This window comes from Phocoena sinus, chromosome 10, assembly GCF_008692025.1.
Source record: "Phocoena sinus isolate mPhoSin1 chromosome 10, mPhoSin1.pri, whole genome shotgun sequence".
NCBI lineage: Eukaryota > Metazoa > Chordata > Mammalia > Artiodactyla > Phocoenidae > Phocoena > Phocoena sinus.
Genome location: NC_045772.1, coordinates 102709659 through 102729153, shown reverse-complemented (window position 1 = coordinate 102729153; position 19495 = coordinate 102709659). Strand labels below are relative to the sequence as shown.

General features: G+C 54.6%; 1 protein-coding gene across 1 annotated transcript; it reads right to left on the bottom strand.

Annotated features, from left to right (window-relative positions):
• Window positions 1-2110: 2110 nt before the first annotated feature.
• TUBA8 (tubulin alpha 8) lies at window positions 2111-18762 on the bottom strand. Its single transcript, XM_032644525.1, has 5 exons — window positions 18038-18762; window positions 9306-9528; window positions 7738-7886; window positions 5490-6170; window positions 2111-2422 (listed from the first exon to the last, which is right to left on the bottom strand). The coding sequence occupies exons 1-5, from the start codon at window positions 18038-18040 to the stop codon at window positions 2129-2131; spliced, it is 1350 nt and encodes a 449-aa protein (XP_032500416.1). The 5' UTR covers window positions 18041-18762; the 3' UTR covers window positions 2111-2128.
• Window positions 18763-19495: the final 733 nt, after the last annotated feature.

Here is a 19495-nt window from a genome sequence, read left to right as displayed (position 1 = left end):
TTTCCTATTCACCCTCTTTCTAGGGATGCATTTCTCCAGTTCTAAAATTCAATACTCCTGCTTCGTGAACAGAGATAAAAGCCAGCAGGGCTAGACGGGCCCAACCCCATGATCGGACAGGGACTCAACCAAACAAGGGAAAATGGAAGAGAAAAAACTGGGGAGAGGGCTTCCCTGGTGGCGCAGTGGTTGAGAGTCCGCCTGCCGATGCAGGGGACACAGGTTCGTGCCCCGGTCCGGGAGGATCCCACATGCCGTGGAGCGGCTGGGCCCGTGAGCCATGGCCGCTGAGCCTGCGCTTCCAGAGCCTGTGCTCCGCGGCGGCAGAGGCCACAGCAGTGAGAGGCCCGCGTACCGCAAAAGAAAAAAAGAAAGAAACTGGGGAGAAATACATCCAAGGCCCTAAAATATCACCCCTCAAACTCCCCCTTCCCCATACCTCCCAGACATCACCTCTGTGACTTTGCCATTCGTATTTATTTTAACCTAACTCACATAGATCTAGAGGGAAGGAAGACACTGTAGGTGATTTCCCCTAAACCCTGGTCTCGAGGGTCTGTTACTCTCTCCCTAATTAGGTCCTAGTTCCACACTCGGGAAGTCCTTCGAGGCTTATCTGAAACCCACGGGTAGGTCTCTCACGTCTGTCAGAGGGGAAATGCCCCTTCCTGAGATGGGCCACAGCTCCTGACCCCAGTTCTCCGCACAGCTGGGTCTGTCCCTGCAGCCCCTGCGGGACTTGGTGAGGCGTGACCTCGGGCAAGGGGGTCCTGATGGGCAGAGATCTGGACTCCTCCTCAGCGCCACCATCTCCTTCACAGAAGAACAAGCAAGTGTGGTCTCTCCGAAAACAGTCCTCGGCGAGTGGTTAGCATCACTTCCTGCCGGGTCTTCCTTTCCTTGGAACATTTTATTCTATTTTTCTCGGGGCCTCCAAGGAATACAGAGTAGAAACATGTAGGGAAAGTCCACAGCTGACGAGCTGTACATTTAATGCACAGGGACCTGCTACGGGCCTGACCCTGGGTGTCTTATCAGTACTTTAATCAGAATAGCCTTTTGATTTTTCCAAAAATCCTACCGGAGCTGCCAACTTCAGGGAAGAGATGCATTAATTTGTCCTCTCCTTTGTAATAAATGGACTTTGTTTCTCCCCACCCTTCATTTTATGAGGCAGCAGTTGGAACCGGACACAAACACCAACGGTGGAAAGAGGGCGGCATAGCCGACAGAACAGCCTCTTGGCCCCCGCCCTTTTGTGTCTCCAACACATAAACGCCCTACACCTCAGCTTCTTCATCCATAAAATGAGAAGAATGTCCATTTTGAGATGGTTGGGGTTAGAGATAAGGTATATGTGTATATAAAGCATAGTAGGTGTTCTGCTTAAATCCTTCCAAATTCCACACAGAAATGCTGTGTTTCACCTAGAGAAAACCTAAGCTCCTTATGTCCTGTGCAGGATTAGCCTAAGTGTGCCCTGCACTCCGCATGGCTCTTGGCCACACCCCTCACCTCCATCCTCCGGGTACCTTTACCTCCTTCCCTGCTCTTCACACACCCACCCCGCGTGCTCTGACTCTGGAACCTCTGCGGTGGCTCCGAGCTGCACCCGGGTCTCCACGAGGCCTCTTCTCACCTCACCACCCACTTCTCCCATCACTGCTTTTTCGCTTCACAGCACTGAACACTGTCTGGAATGATCCCACTCGTTTATCTGTGTATTCACAAGGGCAGGAAATGGGCTCTTGCTTCTAACTCTAACTCTGAGAACACTCCCTTTCCAGAATCTCCCCCACGCCCAGATCTCACCTTTCTGCTCCCCAGCCAGCAGGCTGTGTTTGGGGTGAGCCCAGCCTAACAGAGAATTTTAAATCCCGCTTAGGTCTCTGCACAGGTGTGACTGGCCTGCACCCTAACCCAGAGACAGTGACTCTCGTTTCCTTTGCTGACACGGAGCTGTGCTCCCCCACGGGAGGGTCTGGCAGAGCTCAGCGTCCGTGCTGGCCCCGTCACCCACAGGTACTGGTGTCGGGACCCAGGCCGGGGTCTGCTGCTCTAGGAAAAGTTAAACGTGCTTGGAGGGGCAGCAGGAATAAAGAGACACAGCCACGAGGAACGTTTGTATTTAAAATTCCTCCCCTTCGTTTTCTTCTTCAAAAGAATCAGTCCCCACTTCCTCATAATCCTTCTCCAGGGCAGCCAGGTCCTCCCGGGCCTCGGAAAATTCTCCTTCTTCCATCCCCTCTCCGACGTACCAGTGCACGAAGGCACGCTTGGCGTACATGAGGTCGAACTTGTGGTCCAGGCGGGCCCAGGCCTCGGCGATGGCCGTGGTGTTGCTCAGCATGCAGACGGCCCGCTGCACCTTGGCCAGGTCTCCCCCGGGGACGACCGTGGGGGGCTGGTAGTTGATGCCCACCTGGGGAAGAGAGGGTGAAGATGCGGCAGTCAGCGGATAACACAAGCTGGGGCAACTTGGTCACGTGGTGGGTGGGGCAGCAGGCCTGGACGTGAAGAGGGGATCAGGAGGTGGGACGGCGGGTGGGTAGAGAGGTGCGTGTGGGAGAGAAAGCAAAAGCAAGCGGCACTGGGCCGGGAAACTCAAGGGGAGGCGAAGGGCTGGTAGAAACCCTAGTGGGAGACTCAAGCAGGCAAATGAGGATAGGGAACAGGGGGTCAAGCAGGGCGCGTGTGCAGTGCCAGCAGACGGGGGTTATTATAAGTTCACTCCTTCCAATGGTATCTCGGGTTCCTCTTAGTTATGCTGTCAACGGGTTTAGGGCAGTTTCTCTGCCAAGGGTGAAGGGCTGTTTGAAAGATCAGGGAGAGGACTTCTCTGGTGGCGCAGTGGTTAAGAATCCACCTGCCAATGCAGGGGACACGGGTTCGAGCCCTGGTCCAAGAAGATCCCACATGCCACGGAGCAGCTAAGCCCGTGCGCCACGACTACTGAGCCTGCCCTCTAGAGCCCACGAGCCACAACTACTGAAGCCCGCGCACCTAGAGCCCGTGCTCCACAGCAAGAGAAGCCACCGCAATGAGAAGCCGGCACACCGCAACGAACAGTAGCCCCCGCTCGCCGCAACTAGAGAAAGCCCGTGCACAACAAGGAGGACCCAACGCAGCCAAAACTTAATTAATTAATCAATTTTAAAAAAGATCAGGGAGGGCTTCCCTGGTGGCGCAGTGGTTGAGAGTCCGCCTGCCGATGCAGGGGACACGGGTTTGTGCCCCGGTCCGGGAGGATCCCACATGCCGCGGAGTGGCTGGGCCCGTGGGCCATGGCCGCTGAGCCTGCGCGTCCAGAGCCTGTTGCTCCGCAGCGGGAGAGGCCACAACAGTGAGAGGCCCGCGTACCGCAAAAAAAAAAAAAAAAAAAAAAAAAAAAAGATCAGGGAGATATTCTCAAGCAATAAATAAAGAGATGCAAAAGGTTCTGGGGATGGTGTCAGCATTTACCAGGCCCTCTATCTCTGGGGAGTGGGGTTTCTTGGAAGAAAAGCATGGAAATCAAAGAAAGTCAATTAAAACTCTTGCTGGATGAGCCAATCCCCCAAGTTCTGGCAGCATGGAGGGTCCTCCAAGTTGATCCAGCCCAACCTGATGAGGGGGCTAATATCCCGGAAATCTCCCTTCTCCCCACACATACCCCAAAATGGAGCCGACCCCAGGAACTCTAGGAACCTGGAAGGGGCCTCAGGTGACAACTGTGATAATACTCATGGGACACTGAGAACCACGGAGCTGGCCCCAAAATGCCTCTCCACCAGGCCACCAGGTCTTAACTGTCAATCTCTTAAATTCATAGCTTTAAAATGCATGTCCTCTGAGAGGTGGAGGCGGGAGTGGCACAGGCTGTAACCCACTAAATGAATTCACAATGATCTATCGTTCCTCTTAAACAAAAGTGGCATCTTGGGGGTGGAGGTATGCTGAGACAGGGGCAAAGGACCAGAGTGAGAAGGGAGAAGGCAATGCCACGTGACATATTTCACTAGACCAGCCAACTCTGCTCTCTTTTCAGCAGTTACACCCCTTGACCCTGGGGAGGATGCTACAGGGTGAAGTTCAACACCATCCACCCCCACGGCATGTGCTTTTCTGAGAAGCAGCTAAAGGTTCTAGAACTGCCTTATCTTTCTGGTCATAACCCCGGAGCTTCAGCTTAAAATAAAGGGGCAAGAATACGGGGGCATGTCCTTTTTGGTAATTTCTCCACCACCCTCATATCTCATTCTTTTTTTTTTGCCTATTCATTTTACTACTAGCTTGTTTTGTTGTTTGTTTCCATTTGAAAGAAAAAAAAAAAACCCAACAACTTGGGGGAAGATCCTGAATGTTTTCGCAAGAGTGACCAGAGCTGCCACATAAAAATAGGCACAGTCCAGGGGACAGGATTCTGTACGTGGCTGGAGCAGAGCAGGGTGGGAAATGCTCTCCGCCATCAGCCTCTCAGCTGAGAAACCAGCATGAGGTGTCTTATTTCCGTTAAGTCCCAGCAGGGAAAACTGAGACGTGCTCATCTCTGTCTCGAGCAACTGTCACAACCACCTCTGGTGTTCAGCAAACCTCTAAATTATTAAAGGCCTGCCAGGGGTCTAATTAACATGAATGGTGGCAGCCGCTTTGATGGTGGACTCGGATGAGACCGTGGGACACAGGACAAAGCAGTCAAGCAGGCACGAGTGCAGGGGCAGCTGCCTGCCCGGCCAGGGCGACTCAGGGGGGGCTTCCAGTGCTCGACATCTTCTGGTCCTGGGAGCTGGGGGCCTTCCCTGGCTATTGTGTACCCACACCAACCCTCAGAGTCCGGCGTTCCCCAGACCGCAGACCTACAACAGGCTCCCAGCTCACTCCCGGTTAGTGGAAATGTCAGGGCTTCATAACGTGAATCACAACCACATGACAACCATGGAACTCCTTATCCTTACTCGAAATCGATGAAAACTTACAGGGCGAATAATTTTTCAAAATAAACTGGGGAGAGAAGAACACATCTTTTGAGGTGTTAGAGGAGGGAATTACACCTCTCCGGCAACTTGAATAATCTGGTTACTGCATTCTCTGATCTACCGTCAGATCAGAGCTACTTCCACCCAGTCATCCTCTTCATCCCACTTGCACACAAGTTCGTTCTAGCCCCGTTCACTCCTCCCTGTAAGAGAAAAGTCCTTTCTGCCTGACCTTTGAGATGTCTGCAGATCTTAGGGCAGGAGACGTGGAGCCCTTCTCCCTACTGCACTAGTGCCCTCCCCCTCTTCCAATAATCCTCTCAAAATCTCTCCTGACCTAAAATAGGTGAATGAACGAATTAATGAATGAAATTAGTGTTACATTTGGCTTAAGCCCCTCTTCCCATCTCATCCCAGAGCTCCCACGGAATGTGCATCAGTCCAAGACCCTGAGTGTCCACCTCTTTCTCCCCATCCTTGGTGTCTCCCCCTGCTTCTCTAGCTGTCTGTCTCCACCGAGCCACCAGCTCTCACCTTGAAGCCTGTGGGACACCAGTCGACAAACTGGATGGTCCTCTTGGTCTTGATGGCGGCAATGGCGACGTTCACATCCTTGGGCACCACGTCCCCCCGGTAGAGCATGCAGCAGGCCATGTACTTGCCGTGACGGGGGTCACACTTCACCATCTGGCTGTTGGGCTCAAAGCAGGAGCTGGTGATCTCGGCCACGGACAGCTGCTCGTGGTAGGCCTTCTCGGCCGAGATGATGGGCGCATAGGTGACCAGGGGGAAGTGGATGCGGGGGTAGGGCACCAGGTTGGTCTGGAACTCGGTGAGGTCCACGTTGAGGGCGCCGTCGAAGCGCAGGGAGGCCGTGATGGAGGACACGATCTGGCTAATGAGGCGGTTGAGGTTGGTGTACGTCGGGCGCTCGATGTCTAGGTTGCGGCGGCAGATGTCATAGATGGCCTCGTTGTCGACCATGAAGGCGCAGTCCGAGTGCTCCAGGGTCGTGTGCGTGGTCAGGATGGAGTTGTAGGGCTCCACCACGGCCGTGGACACCTGGGGGGCCGGGTAGATGGCGAACTCCAGCTTGGACTTCTTGCCGTAATCCAGGGAGAGGCGTTCCATCAGCAGAGAAGTGAAGCCGGAGCCGGTGCCGCCCCCGAAGCTGTGGAAGATGAGGAAGCCCTGCAGGCCTGAGCAGGCATCTGTCTGGGAGTGGAGGACACGAGACGAGGCTCTGAGGACTCCCTCACGGGCCTCTCTGTCTGCCCCACTCTATCCCTCAACATTGTCAAGTGGGTGAAATCAAAACAGCCTTGAAGGAGCAAGGAAACACAAAGGAGCCTCGGCGGTCTTGGGAGGAACCGCTAAAATACGGGCAGCAAACCTGCACACGCCTCCGGGTCCATGAAGCTTCCAGCCCAGTGGCCTGGCTGGACCAGGAATGAACTTCCAGAACCACGGCAGTTAATGACTTTGCCCCATGAGGGCCCCAGCTCCTTGCCCACTTCCCCAGCCCTAGTCATTTGATCTTGCGGGAAATGCAGACCTACACATCCCAGCCCAACCTTGGAAGGTGGCTCAGGAAGATAAATGGGTCAGAGAACCGGAGATTTAACATCAACTTTGCCACTTCCGAGTTGTAAAAATTCGAGCAAGTTACTGAACTGAACCCTCCAGACTCATGTTTCTTCTTGGTTAAAGTGAGAACAATAAAAAATATTCATCTCGGGCTTCCCTGGTGGCGCAGTGGTTGAGAGTCCGCCTGCCGATGCAGGGGACGTGGGTTCATGCCCCGGTCCGGGAAGATCCCACATGCCGCGGGGCGGCTGGGCCCGTGAGCCATGGCCGCTGGGCCTGCGCGTCCGGAGCCTGTGCTCCACAACGGGAGAGGCCGCAGCGGTGGGAGGCCCGCGTACCGCAAAAAAAAAAAAAAAATTCGTCTCATGAGGTTGTTGTGATAATTAAGCAAGGACCTGACAGTTAGCTCTCACCAGAACTAAGAGAATTCGCAGGTCACAGAACTTCCCCATTGGCCGTGATCTATGACTGTGTTCAGTCCTGTGGTTCTGAGCTTTAGGGATCACAGATGGCTCTGAGACTGATGAACCCTACTAGCCCTCCTCTAAACAGAAAATTCGGCATCCTTAGCTCCCAAGAACCGCTGATCAAGCCCAACCTTTTCCGTTGTACAGATTAGGAAAGGGGGATCAAGTAGACAAGGGACCCACCCTGAGCTTTCTAGTCAAACCAACCCAGTTCAGATCCTGACTTGACCACTTTCTAGCTGTGGGACCCAGACCAAGTTATTGAACCATCCTGGCCCTCAATTTCCCCATCTGTAAAGTTCAAGGACAAGACCTCCTTTGTATCATTATTTAGGGGATTAAACGGAACGTATTTGACATTGGTAATGCCGTTTGTAAGTGCTGAAATAGATCAACAATCTTCCTCTTCTCTTCCAAGTTAAATGCTTTGTTAAACTGTGCTGACAGGAAGCAAAGAGCTTCGCCTTTCTCACACCTGGAATCTCCCCGGACACCACCGTAGAGCACCTGTAAGTGCTACCGGGGCATCACCTGGAGGGCAGCCCACAACGTCCAGCCAGAGGAAGGGGCGTCAGCCCTGTGAATGCCTCTTACGGACATAAGCAGAAATTCCCAAATCTTAGGCGTTTATCCTGTAGCCAGGGGTCACGTGCCTCCACCCAGCCTGTTCAGAGAGGTGAATCCTAGTACGTCCAGCTCACCAGCTCCCTGCCCTTGTAAACACATACCAGCTTGCGAATGCGGTCCAGCACCAGGTCGATGCTCTCCTTTCCCACCGTGTAGTGGCCCCGCGCGTAGTTGTTAGCTGCGTCCTCTTTTCCTGTGATCAGCTGCTCTGGATGGAACAGCTGGCGGTAGGTTCCTGCCCGAACCTCATCTACCAAGAGAGGGGACCATCAGTCTTACTACCTGGTTCCCAGAAGAGAATACACATGGCACCCCTACCTACTGAACTCCATTGAGGTGGAAACAGACAACCGTATAATATACCTGCGAGGCTAAGAGAATTCCAGGGTAACACAGGCACTAACAGAGCCAGAAGCCCGGGACTCAAGCAGCAATGAGAAGCCAGCTGCTCTACTGGCTGGACCTTAAAAAGCCTTGGGTTTACAAAGCTGGCCAAACACCAAAGTTGACTGCCTCTTCCCCCTGGACCCACAAGGCTTCCCTCTTGTTTTTCATTCATGCTGCAAAATTTACCCCAGAATTTAACCCGATTTCACTTGCATCCAAATGTTCCAGGGACACCGAGAAAGATTCAGAATATGCCTGGCTCCTAGGCTCCCCCGGAATTGTCCCAGCCCTAACCTCCATCTCTGGTGGCAACAATACATGTCAGGCATTAGAGATATTTCAGAACAACTTTGAAGCAAAGCTATGTTCCAGGCTCCAGAAGAGCTGGAGCCCAAGAGAGGCCACGGGGCCGGGGGCTCTGCTCACCTCCAAGGTCCACGCAAAGTGGACACACGGCAGGCCAAGGTGCCTCAGGCCCCACCTACAGCCCCTCTCTTCTACAGGGTCCCTCTGCTCCCCCAGGGAAAGCACCCATCTATGCAGTGGCCTGGGAAGCTCATCTGCCCTTTCTGTATTTGTACAAGCGTCCATGGGATAGAGGGCCTGGGGTCTGTGGCCCTAGAAACAGTGTTCAGGCACCGCAGGCAGTGCCCAGACATCCCTGGGGGACTTGTCCACCTTCGCTGGTGAGCAGACTTTGAAGATGAGAAAATCCTGGTGAAGAGCGAGGACTGATCCAGGGGGTACTGGGGCCGGGGGAGCTGGGAGAGCAAGAATCCTGCCCCAACACAAGTCAGAATTCCTGTTCCCTAAGATCCAGAAGAGGTTCACTCTAACCTACGGCAGCCTCTGGCTGTAAGAGAAAGTGCCTGCTATTTCGTCTCGTGAGCGAGATGCTGCAAGGTTATCCCAGGCCGCCGGGACAGACTGCAATTACCGTAGATCGGAAACATACACTTTGGGAAACTGACTGTTTGAGGGCATCTTATAATTTCTGAAATTATTTGTATTTTGACCCTTAGTATTTAATAAACAATGTCGGCAATGTCGGTCTGTCTCAGCAGATTTCAGTGGAGAGCACTAGGTTGGAGCTTTAATGGGCAGCAGAGATCTGTGATCCCCACTTGAGATCCCGAGACTGCGGAGAACTCTAGGAGCCAAGAGTCATGTGGTGGGGGGCTCCGGATGAGCCACCCCTTCCACGTGCAGATCTGCTTCCCCAGACACCACGGCCTCTGCAGTCCGGTGCTGTCCCTGTGCGGGGACCCTGGCCCACACTCACCCACCACGGTGGGCTCCAGATCGACCATGACGGCCCGGGGCACGTGCTTCCCGTTGCCGGTCTCGCTGAAGAAGGTGGTGAAGGAGTCATCGTCCTGGACCTTGCTGGCCTGCGTGCTAAAAGTGCCATCGGCCTGGATGCCGTGCTCCAGGCAGAAGAGCTCCCAGCAGGCATTGCCGATCTGGACCCCTGCTTGGCCCACATGGACGGATATGCATTCCCGCTGCGGGGAGAGAGCAGCCCAGTCAGAGCCCCGGCCCGGCCACGCCTCTGCCCCAGGCCCCCAGGCCCCCAGGCCCCCACCTCTGAGGACCTGTCCATCCCTGGAACTCGACGGGCAGGACACCCATGCCTCCCGCCATGCCATGCCCCAGCCACGTGGGGTCTGGGCACCACAGCATCCGGGTCAAGACTCGGTTCCAAAGAAGCACCACAGCTTTGTGGTTTGCTGTAAAGATTGCTTTCCAGGGTTAATCCTTTGTGTCAAGACAAGGAAAAAGAGGGCAGCTGCGTGGAGGAAACTGGGCTAATTCCAAACCACGAGACTCCTGCACGGATGGAGCCGGTCAAAGGAAGAACCAGTGAGAACAGCAGAAACCACCCCCAAATCCACTGCCGTGCCCAGCGCAGGGCTCCCGTTCCTGCTGCAGCCTGAGTCTCCCAGCCGCCGCCACACACACACACACACACACACACACACACACACACACACACTCACATACACGCTCCCTGTCTCCGCATCACAGAACAGGGAAGCACACGGTGGAATGTACTTTGGAGTCTGTATCATGGGTGTCATTAGTGCTCTGGCTACAACTGTAGGAATGAGAAAGGATCAGTACATCAGCAAGGGAGGGCTGGGAGGGGACAAAGTAGGCACCTCCTGAACTCTGAGGGACTGGAAAGTTCCTCGGTGGCCACCATAACCTGCTCCTTCACCCACGTCAGGCCAAGTGCTAAGGAAAGCTGACCTTTAGAGTGTCCTTTTCTCTATGTTGCTCTGGTGTGAAGCTGCAGTTACCTGATTGGCCCTGGTGCTAACAGCTTAGGATGGGGTGTGCGTGTGTGTTTGTGTTGTGTACATTCGTGTGGTGTGTATGTGTGTATATATGTGTAAGTGTGTGTGTGCGGATGTGAGTGTGTGAGTGTGTGTTATGGTTTTGCTGGGACGGTGAACTCGTCACCCACAACACCCCACCGGGGAAGCAGGGGCCCTGCAAGGAGACTGTGTGCTCGAGATGGAGCTGGGCAGGGAAGCATGTGCTCGCTGTGTGGCCTTCTGTTCTTAACTGTGACCCGACCTGGCATTTTCCAGCTCCGGGGAACCCAAGCCAGGAGCAGAGCCTCCAGAGACCGTGGCTGGGCATGGGGTATGGGACTCCTGGGACCCTGGGGCTCCCTGGGTGTGGGTGCAGGGAAGCCAGTGGTGTCAGGAGCCGGTGCCCTAACACTTATACAACGTGGCACTGCTCCACACCTGTCTCTGTGCCCTGGCCTCTGTGCTTCTGTGAGCCTGGTGGCCAGGAAAGGGCTTTGCTCACAGCCACCCACACCCCAGGGCACAAATCTTGCCTCTCAAGTTACACGCTGTGCTGTGTGACCTGGCCTGAGTTACGTAAACCCCCTTCATCTGAAAAGCATAAGTTACCGAGCACTTTTGTTGTGATCGCTCTTACCCTATCATTATGCATTTTCATTATTGGAGCTTCACTCTCCACCTGGAAGAGGCACAGGCGGAAAGCCGGAGACCTCAGGCTACGTTCCTCTCACAATGAAAGGACTTTATCTTCGGACTCAATTCAGGCCTAAGGCAGCAGGGTCCTTCCCCCAGGAACCCCCCATAACCAGCAGCTACCGACCAGACCACACCTTCACATGCAGCTGTGGCTTCCTGGGGTGGGTGGTGAACTGAGGGGACCCGGAGAGACCTGAAAGGAGCAGGTCCCACATGTTGCCCTGTGACCCCACCTCCCAACCATCCTCCAGGCATCCCCTGGGCCTTTCTGGAAGGAAACAGGGGTATTTCAGGAAGATCAAAGGTCAGAGGAGGAAGAGTAAAGGATCTCAGGGTCCTGAAAACCACCAACATGGTGATACGGAGGTTTTCACACCCCTTTAACCTCATGCTAGTCAATATGCCAGTCTCCACAGATGAAATCAGTCTCACACACACACACGCACGCACACTCACACACACACACACATGCACGCGCACACACACGCACACGCGCACACACGCGCACACGCACACACACTCCTTAGGAGGAGCAGTTTTCCCTGTTACACTAATTCACAAGAGTAACCAGAGGTATGCGATAGACTCAGGGGCTCCCCTGGTGGCACGGTGGTTGAGAGTCCGCCTGCCGATGCAGGGGACACGGGTTCGTGCCCTGGTCCAGGAAGATCCCACATGCCGCGGAGCAACTAAGCCCGTGTGCCACAACTACTGAACACAAACACATCAGGTAAAGTAAACATGGCAGACAAATAGTAATTATTAAATCTAGATGATGGATATATGGGTGGCGATACACTACCGTACTTCTCTGAAGGTTTGACGGTTTTCATACTAAAATGACAAAAATTAAAGAAAGGAAACAGAGTAAGAGCCAAGTGACGGCTCCCCTCACCCTAACGACCCACTGCGAAGGGCCAGGCTCTTCCTGTCCCTTTTCAGTCTGTCATTGATTCAACTAGCAATGACCGAGCCCAGTTTGTCAGGGCAAATGAGAACTTTAAAGTTATGCGAGGGGGGAACTTCCCTGGCGTCCAGTGGTTAGGACCTGGGTGCTTTCACTGTCAGGGCCAGGGTTCAATCCCTGGTCGGGGAACTAAGATCCCACAAGCCACGCAGCATGGCCTAAATAAATTAATTTATTACATAATTACATGAGGAAATCACCAGTGAAATGAAAAGTTAGGTGAGCCCCCTCATTTAACTAATGGTGCTAAGGTCTGTGCACCATTTGCACCTGCTCTGAGAGGACAAGGACCCCACGGCTCCTCTGGCCACTGTGCCTCGTTGCCACCCACCCCCTTCCTGGAGGCTCTACACAGGAACACGCAAAGCACCCCCAGTGCTGACGGCCTGGGGGCCAGCCCTCATGCCCAAGACAGGTCACCCATCTGCCATGACCAGGGACGTTATGTGAGCTCAGAGCCTTCAGGATTCTAGAGCTGGGCTGGCCTCACGGATCACCGAATATGATTCCCACCCCATTATTTTACAGGTGAAAAAGCTGAGGCTCAGAAACGTAAAGGGGCAGATTGGAAATTTCACAGGGCAAGAGCCTGGCCCCAAATCCAGGTCTTCTGACCTCTCCTTGACACCACCCACCCCCTGCCTCGTTTGCACTCTTAACCCTCTGGGCTCTGGTGGGCCACACCTACGGCAGCACAAGCCTGATAGCAGAGAGCAAGGCAAGCTTGGACGGCAAACCTCCAAACCAAAAAAAGCTCCATCGCAGACAGAAACAGAAGGGCTCGCGGTGGGAGCCTCTGAAAGTGGGCCACCCTCCCTGCAAGACCAGGACTGTTTCTCCAGGTGGTGAGTGCCGAGGCCGGGGCCGGGGGGTGAGCTGACCCAGCAGAGGAACTTTACATCATGTGTTTGCTCCAAACTCATGTTTCAGATTGCGTCTCTGGCCAGGCAGAGCTGCTGCTTTCTCTCTCACACTGCTCCTCCCTCAGTTCTATTTTGACTCTGGGCTTGTAGGGCTCAGGCCAGCTTTCTGCTCCTGGGCCCCTGTGAGATGAAGGGGGCCCCACCAGTGGTGCTGGAGCCTCCAGCCCAGCAGTCCAGGGGGTGAAGGGGAGGGAGCTGGAGAGACCTAACACAGGAGCGCCCTTCCTCGAGGAAAACATAACACCCTCCCCAGACCTAGTGCTGGGTGGCTACCAAAGAGACCTGCTCTGTTGGTTCCCGCAGCACAGAGCTACTGTCCTTGTCTGCAAGACGGCATCAGGAGGGACTGGGCCAACTCCCACTCGCCCTTCAAGTCGCTCATTAGTCGTCCCGTCCTGCAGAAGGTCTGGAAGGCCCCACACCAGCCGGGGCCCCACGGCGCCCTTCCTCAGCCCCCGCCTCCCCATCACTGCTCTACTGCACGGCTCCTAGTCGCTCTTTTGCTTTTCTGACTTAGCCGGTGGAGAGCAAGGAGTCCCCATTTCCTGGCCAGATACCCAGCCTCGAGTACAGGGCTTGACTGCAGCAGGGGTGATTGGAAAGAAAACCCTGCCGAGGCTTAGTGTCCATCTAACAAGGGGAGTGGCCAGGGCCTGAGAGGCAACAGGGGCTCAAAGGAGAAAAGACAGCTTGCAGCTTGGTTTCCCCCAGCAGGAATATTTGCAGACATCTTGGAGAATGTAGATGTGCCAGCAGGTGTTTCAGCTGGATTCTGGAGCAGTGTGAACGAGAGGCGGGAGAATTTAGGGCAGCTCCCACAAAAGGCTTGGTTTGTCCGAAGTGTAGGCTTGTGAAGGCTGGGCAGAAGCAGCAACAGAGCTGCCCACGAGCATCCTCCCCGGGGAGGGTGCCCAGTTCTGCAGGACGGCAGAAAAAAGACACTCCAGAACCTGGCAGTCCTCTCATAACTCCACTGCAAGAAATCTTTCCTTAGGTCAACCTTATATTATTTCTGTTTTAATAGTAATCGTTTCCTTTTCATTTGCTCTCAGAGGACTCTGATAAGCTCGCTGCAATCCTCTGCAGAAGGAGGCTTTGTAGCTTTAAAAATAGTTTCGAACCATCACAAAACAGTGAAATTGGCATATTATCTTGGAAGGGACCTGACAGTGTAGGCCAGTGAAAACCTGAGACCAGGCCACATACCCCGACCACCTGTGGGTCAAGGGCCACACAGTTGCCTTCAGGAAGCATATTTTTAGACCCAATTACTTCTAGCTCTCAGGCTAGGATAATAAATCACCTACACTTCAGGATCTAGGTCGGAGATGACAGGTAAAAAGTAGAACCAGTGCTCCAGAGGGATAATTAAAGTACGAACAATGTGGTTCACGAAAGATTGCGCTACCTCTGCTCAAAATCCTTCAATTAGAGCACATTTGGACTCAAAGAATAGACAGCAAGCCAGAAACGGCAGGAACAGAGTCGACCCAAGTTAACATCAGGCTGCAGGCGCTGCAGCAGGGCAGCAACAGGGGTGGCAGAGACGGCCCTCGGGAGTGGCCAGGGCTGGTCGTAGACTCCTAGACTCTCTAGACCCTTCGAGGTCAAAGGCCCTTGAGCTTCAGCCAACACTGGGGTCAGGTGCCGGAGAAAGCGAGCGAGTGTTAATCCGCCGCACACGGTACCCACTCTCCTCCTGGGCTCCTCATCTGGGAGAAATTCTAACAGACAGTCCTGTCAGTCCCTTGGTGGCCAAAGGGAGGGAGCAGTGGGTCTACTCTGCCCCCAAGAGCCACATCTTCCCACCCACCCCATCACTAGCCCTGTACTCACTAGCTCTTTCCTCCTCAAAAATTACTGTAACTTTCTCTCTTCCTCTCAAGGTCACTGAGGTCACTGAGCCGCAGCATCACTCCCAGGCTCTGCGTGGGCCCAACTGTAGCCCAGACGCTCCCGGTGGACACAGTGCCTGGGGGTGGGGCCTCCGCTGCCACCCACAGCATGTGCCCAGGGACCTCTGGGGACCCGCACTTAGTGACCGCAGCCCCCGGGGTGCTCGGAGTCGGAAGCTAAGCCCGGGCCCTGTGGGGCTCAGCCACGCCGCCCGCTCAGGGCGTCCGCAGAGGCCTGTGGACTCGGAAGCAGCATCCGCCTCACCCCCAGGACACTCTGCCTTCTAGCTGCCCATTTCTGCAGGAAGACAGGCTCTTTGTTGCCATCTGATGCCAGTCCCCACCTGAACTCACGGGCCTGCCCCCCCAGGAGGAGTGCAGTGAGGAGGCTGTGCTCTCCACTCCCCCCGTGAACCACAGACACATTCTCTGAGGCCTGGAATCACCGACACCAAAAAGGGTGTCACAGTCTCAGTTCCCAGGAGACCTGATTACCAGAGGGACCCTGGGAGCAGATGGGAATGCTCAGTTACAGGGTTAGTTCTAAAATCCTCACCTAGAAACTACAGAAATGCTGCATCCATCCTCAACACGGGCAGCCTTCCCCAACCCTCAGGAGGGAAGCCCAGCCACTGGAGGAAGGAGAGTCCTTTCGGCACGGGTGGGACTCTGGGTCCAGCTGTGCAGATGTGTCAGCCTAGCCTTTCAGCAATGAGTCAAGGGGTTTTGAAAAAGAGGTTCTGGGGACTTCCTTGGTGGTGCAGTGGTTAAGAATCCGCCTGCCAATGCAGGGGACACGGGTTTGAGTCCTGCCGGGAAGATTCCCACATGCCACAGAGCAACTAAGCCCGTGTGCCACAACTACTGAGCCCACGTGCCGCAACTACTGAGCCCATGTGCCACAACTACTGACGCCCACCCGCTCTAGGGCCTGCATGCTGCAACTACTGAGCCCACGTGCTGCGATTACTGAAGCCTGAACGCCTAGAGCCCGTGCTCCACAACAAGAGAAGCCACTGCAATTAGAAGCCCGTGTACCGCAACGAAGAGTAGCCCCTGCTCGCCACAACTAGAGAAAGCCTGTGCACAGCAACGAAGACCTAATGCAGCCAAAAATAAATATAAATAAATAAATTTAGATTCTGTGAGTGTGAAATGGTCAATAAAAATGTTTTCCCAGGCTTCCCTGGTGGCGCAGTGGTTGGGAGTCCGCCTGCCGATGCAGGGGACATGGGTTCGTGTCCCGGTCCGGGAGGATCCCGCATGCCGCAGAGCGGCTGGGCCCGTGGGCTGTGGCTGCTGGGCCTGCGCGTCGGGAGCCTGTGTTCTGCAACGGGAGACGCTGCAACGGTGAGAGGCCCGCGTACCGCAAAAAAAAAAAAAAAAAAAAAAGTTTCCCCATCAAGACAGTGCTGCCCATTAATATTCCAAATAGAACCTGCTATACAAAATTCAGTGCTTCAAAATAAAGATATTCTCTTTCCAAAATATTCCGCCATAGGTTTTCAGTTAAACATCTTTCAAATTCTTTAGCACATTTAAAATAAGGTTTTACTTTACATTTTTTGGTTTATTAGGTATTTTCAGAAACTGGCCTATTGAATGCACGTTGAAGTTTGCTCAGAGAGCTGGATTAGAATCATGGGGTCCCCTCGAAGACTCACTATGGCTCTCAGGTCAGAATTAAAATGTGCAAGAGACAGCACTTTGAAAATTATAAAGCACTAGCTACGTGCTAGATATTATAAATATTAAATATCAAATCTTGAGTATGCTGCCTAGGATTTGCTTCAAAATAACAGGGAGAGAGGGGAAGGGGAGTAAATGAAGCAAGACTCATCATAAGTAGATAACTGTTGAAATTGGATGAGGCATATACAGGGGTTCATTATAACACTCTTCTTTTGTATATGTTTGGAATTCTCTGTAATAAAAAGGTTAAAATAGTAAAACTAGGTGCAGCCTTGAAAATTTGAACCATAAGCCCTCTTCATTTTGTAGATGAGAAAAACCACTTCAGAGAGGTTAAGTGACTTTCTTGAAGTCACACAGCTAGCTGCAGAGACAGGAGCCAAAACTCTGGACTCCCAGCTCAGCTCCTTCCGTGACCCGGCACCAGGGGCCTCAGGCAGGAGTGGATTCCTCTGGCCACGAGGAGGCTGCTCTGGGGAGGGAGGGTGCGGGACAGACCTGGACTAGACTCAGCAGAGCTGGGGCCAGAGCCAGGGGCCCTGGGCACTCTCCAGAACAAGCAGAGGCCGGGAGGAGGGCAGTCCTCACCTGTCCTGCTGGTCACTGACACCCGGGCAAGAGTGTGGAAAGCCTGACCTTGGCCTGTGAGACCGCTCGCTCTGCCCCCTTCCCCACCCAACCTTTCCACCCCACTCCCAGTGGCCCAGAGAGCCGGGCTCTGGACGAGGAGATTTCTGGTTTTCCAGGCGTCTGGACAAATGTATTGGAGGCAAATGTACCCAGCCCAGGGGGCAGGGGGTGAAGGGAGGAGGTGGGGGAGGTCCTCTCCAGCAAGTAAGTCCGCGAAGGAGGTGGGCAGACCAGAGGCCAGGGTAGAAAACCACTGGTCTGAAGCCCCACCCCACCCCCGGCCTTCCGGAAGGAGAGCCCTGTGGGCCAGAGTCCTCTGGCTTGGACCACTGGAAAAACTGGGGAGTTGGAGCGGGTGCCGGGGGCCTGGGAAGCCCAAGCCAGATGGCCGGGGTTGGGAAAGGAGAACGAAGCCCCCAGGCGTGGGGCTGTGACGCCCTAAGTCCCCTGACACGTTCGGGGCTCTGTCACATTTGGCTGGGTGTAGGGACCTGACCGCCCACGCCCCCAGCCTCCGGGAATCCCTGGACTGCCTGCCCCTCCCCCACTCGGATTCCTGAGTTGCCCCAAGGTGATGCCTCAGAGCCTCACCTCTTCTGCGAGGGCCCCCATGTCCCCCTTCCCATCACCTGAGTGCACATCTCCCTTGGGTCCCTTTAAGGGGCAACTCGCCCCCGTCCCTACTTTCTCTCTACGAGAAGGGGCACTGGCACCGGCTTGTCCTCCGCCCGAGGGTGCGAGTCCCTCGACCCTGAACTGACACCCCCAGGAGACTTCGAACTCCTTAGATCCAAAGCGATGGCTGCTAGCCCCCGCGTAGATGCGGCCCTGCGCTGGGCGCCGCATGCCCCCAACCCCCAGCGCACCGCGCCCCGGCCCGGCAGGCTCACCATCGCGGCCGCTCCCGTAGCCCGCTAGCTCCCGGCTGGGCCTGCCCACTCCAACTGCTCCAGATACAGCCGCCTCCGCTGTTGTGACACCAGGCGGGAGGGGGCCAGCAGCTGCCCTGCAGCATCACAGTGCTGGCGAGGGAGGGACCGGGCAGGTCACAATCGCTCCTCCCCGCCCACCCGCGGCTCGGGTCTCTGCCCGGGCGCCGCACGCGCGGGTTGCGCGGCTGGGCTCCAGGCTCCCACGCTATGCTCTGTAGGATCAGCCTTTGTAATTCCAGCCGCTTACGAAAGAAATGTAAAGTGCTGTTAGAATAAACGTTCACGGTCCCCAAACTTTCATCCTCTTCCTGCGGCCAAACACTAGCTGTGCCAGGAAGGCCCAGCCCAGGCAGGAAAGGCACCTGCTTGGGGCTCAGCTCGAGAAGTCACCCCCAACCCGGGGGAGTGCAAGAGCGGTGGGGCAGGGTACTGGGTGGGAGGGACAGGCTCCGAGCTCAGCCCTGCTGCCGCTCGTCAGCCTGTGCTGAGTGAGGGGTGGAGCCTCTGCTCTGAAGCCCGCTGCGCCTCCATCGAGACCGGCCTGCCTACTGGGGGATTAACTGAGAGAAGAATTAGTGAGAATATAGCAGGTGCTCAGTGCGTCCTCTGTTCCCGCTTTTACTCCTCCCTCCACCATTATATTCAAGTTTCTTTCTTGATCCATTTCTCATCACTCCCTCTTCCTACCTTTAAGCCCAGAACTTGCACAACGATACCAGGATTCTGGCTGCCTCTTTGCTCAGTAATAAGCCTTTCTCTTGGTGACCACAAGTGATGTTGAAGGGCCAGGGGCTTGCCCCGCTTCCTCTGGTTGGTGGGGGTGGGGACAATGGGTCTGGCCCTCTCTTCACACTTCAGATTTTGTCCACCTTACTGAACTTCCCTCACTCTCCCCTCCCCTCCCCAGTTTAGTGGTGGGCAGGGCCATCGTTGATCCTTGGTCTCAGTGCAAACTTCCCCACCAGAGTCCATTCAGTGCTAAAGAGAGTAAAGGCACTTCTGTCTCCTCTCCCGCTCTCCTCAGGCCCCGACCTCCAACCCCATGTCACTCCAGGCAAATCCGTGGCTTTTCCGCAAGGTATTACCACATAGAGCTGCTCTGGCCGGACGTGGAGACTCGCCAAGTATCCAAGCACAAACACAGATTCACTTTCCCTTCCCTTCCCGACAGGTGCCTATCTCCGGCCAATAGAGAGTGAGAACACTTTTTTATTTTATAGCAATTTGTTCTGCTGAGCACCCATTCCTATAGTTTCCTATTTATACTGAGTTTCTAGAGGACGGGACACGTGTCTTAATCATCTTCGCATTTGAGAGAGTCTCAGACACAATGCTTTACCCATCGATACATACAGTGCTTAGTAAACTATGAGTTGAATGTTGTCTACCTTATAATGTAAGCTCCTAAAACTTGAG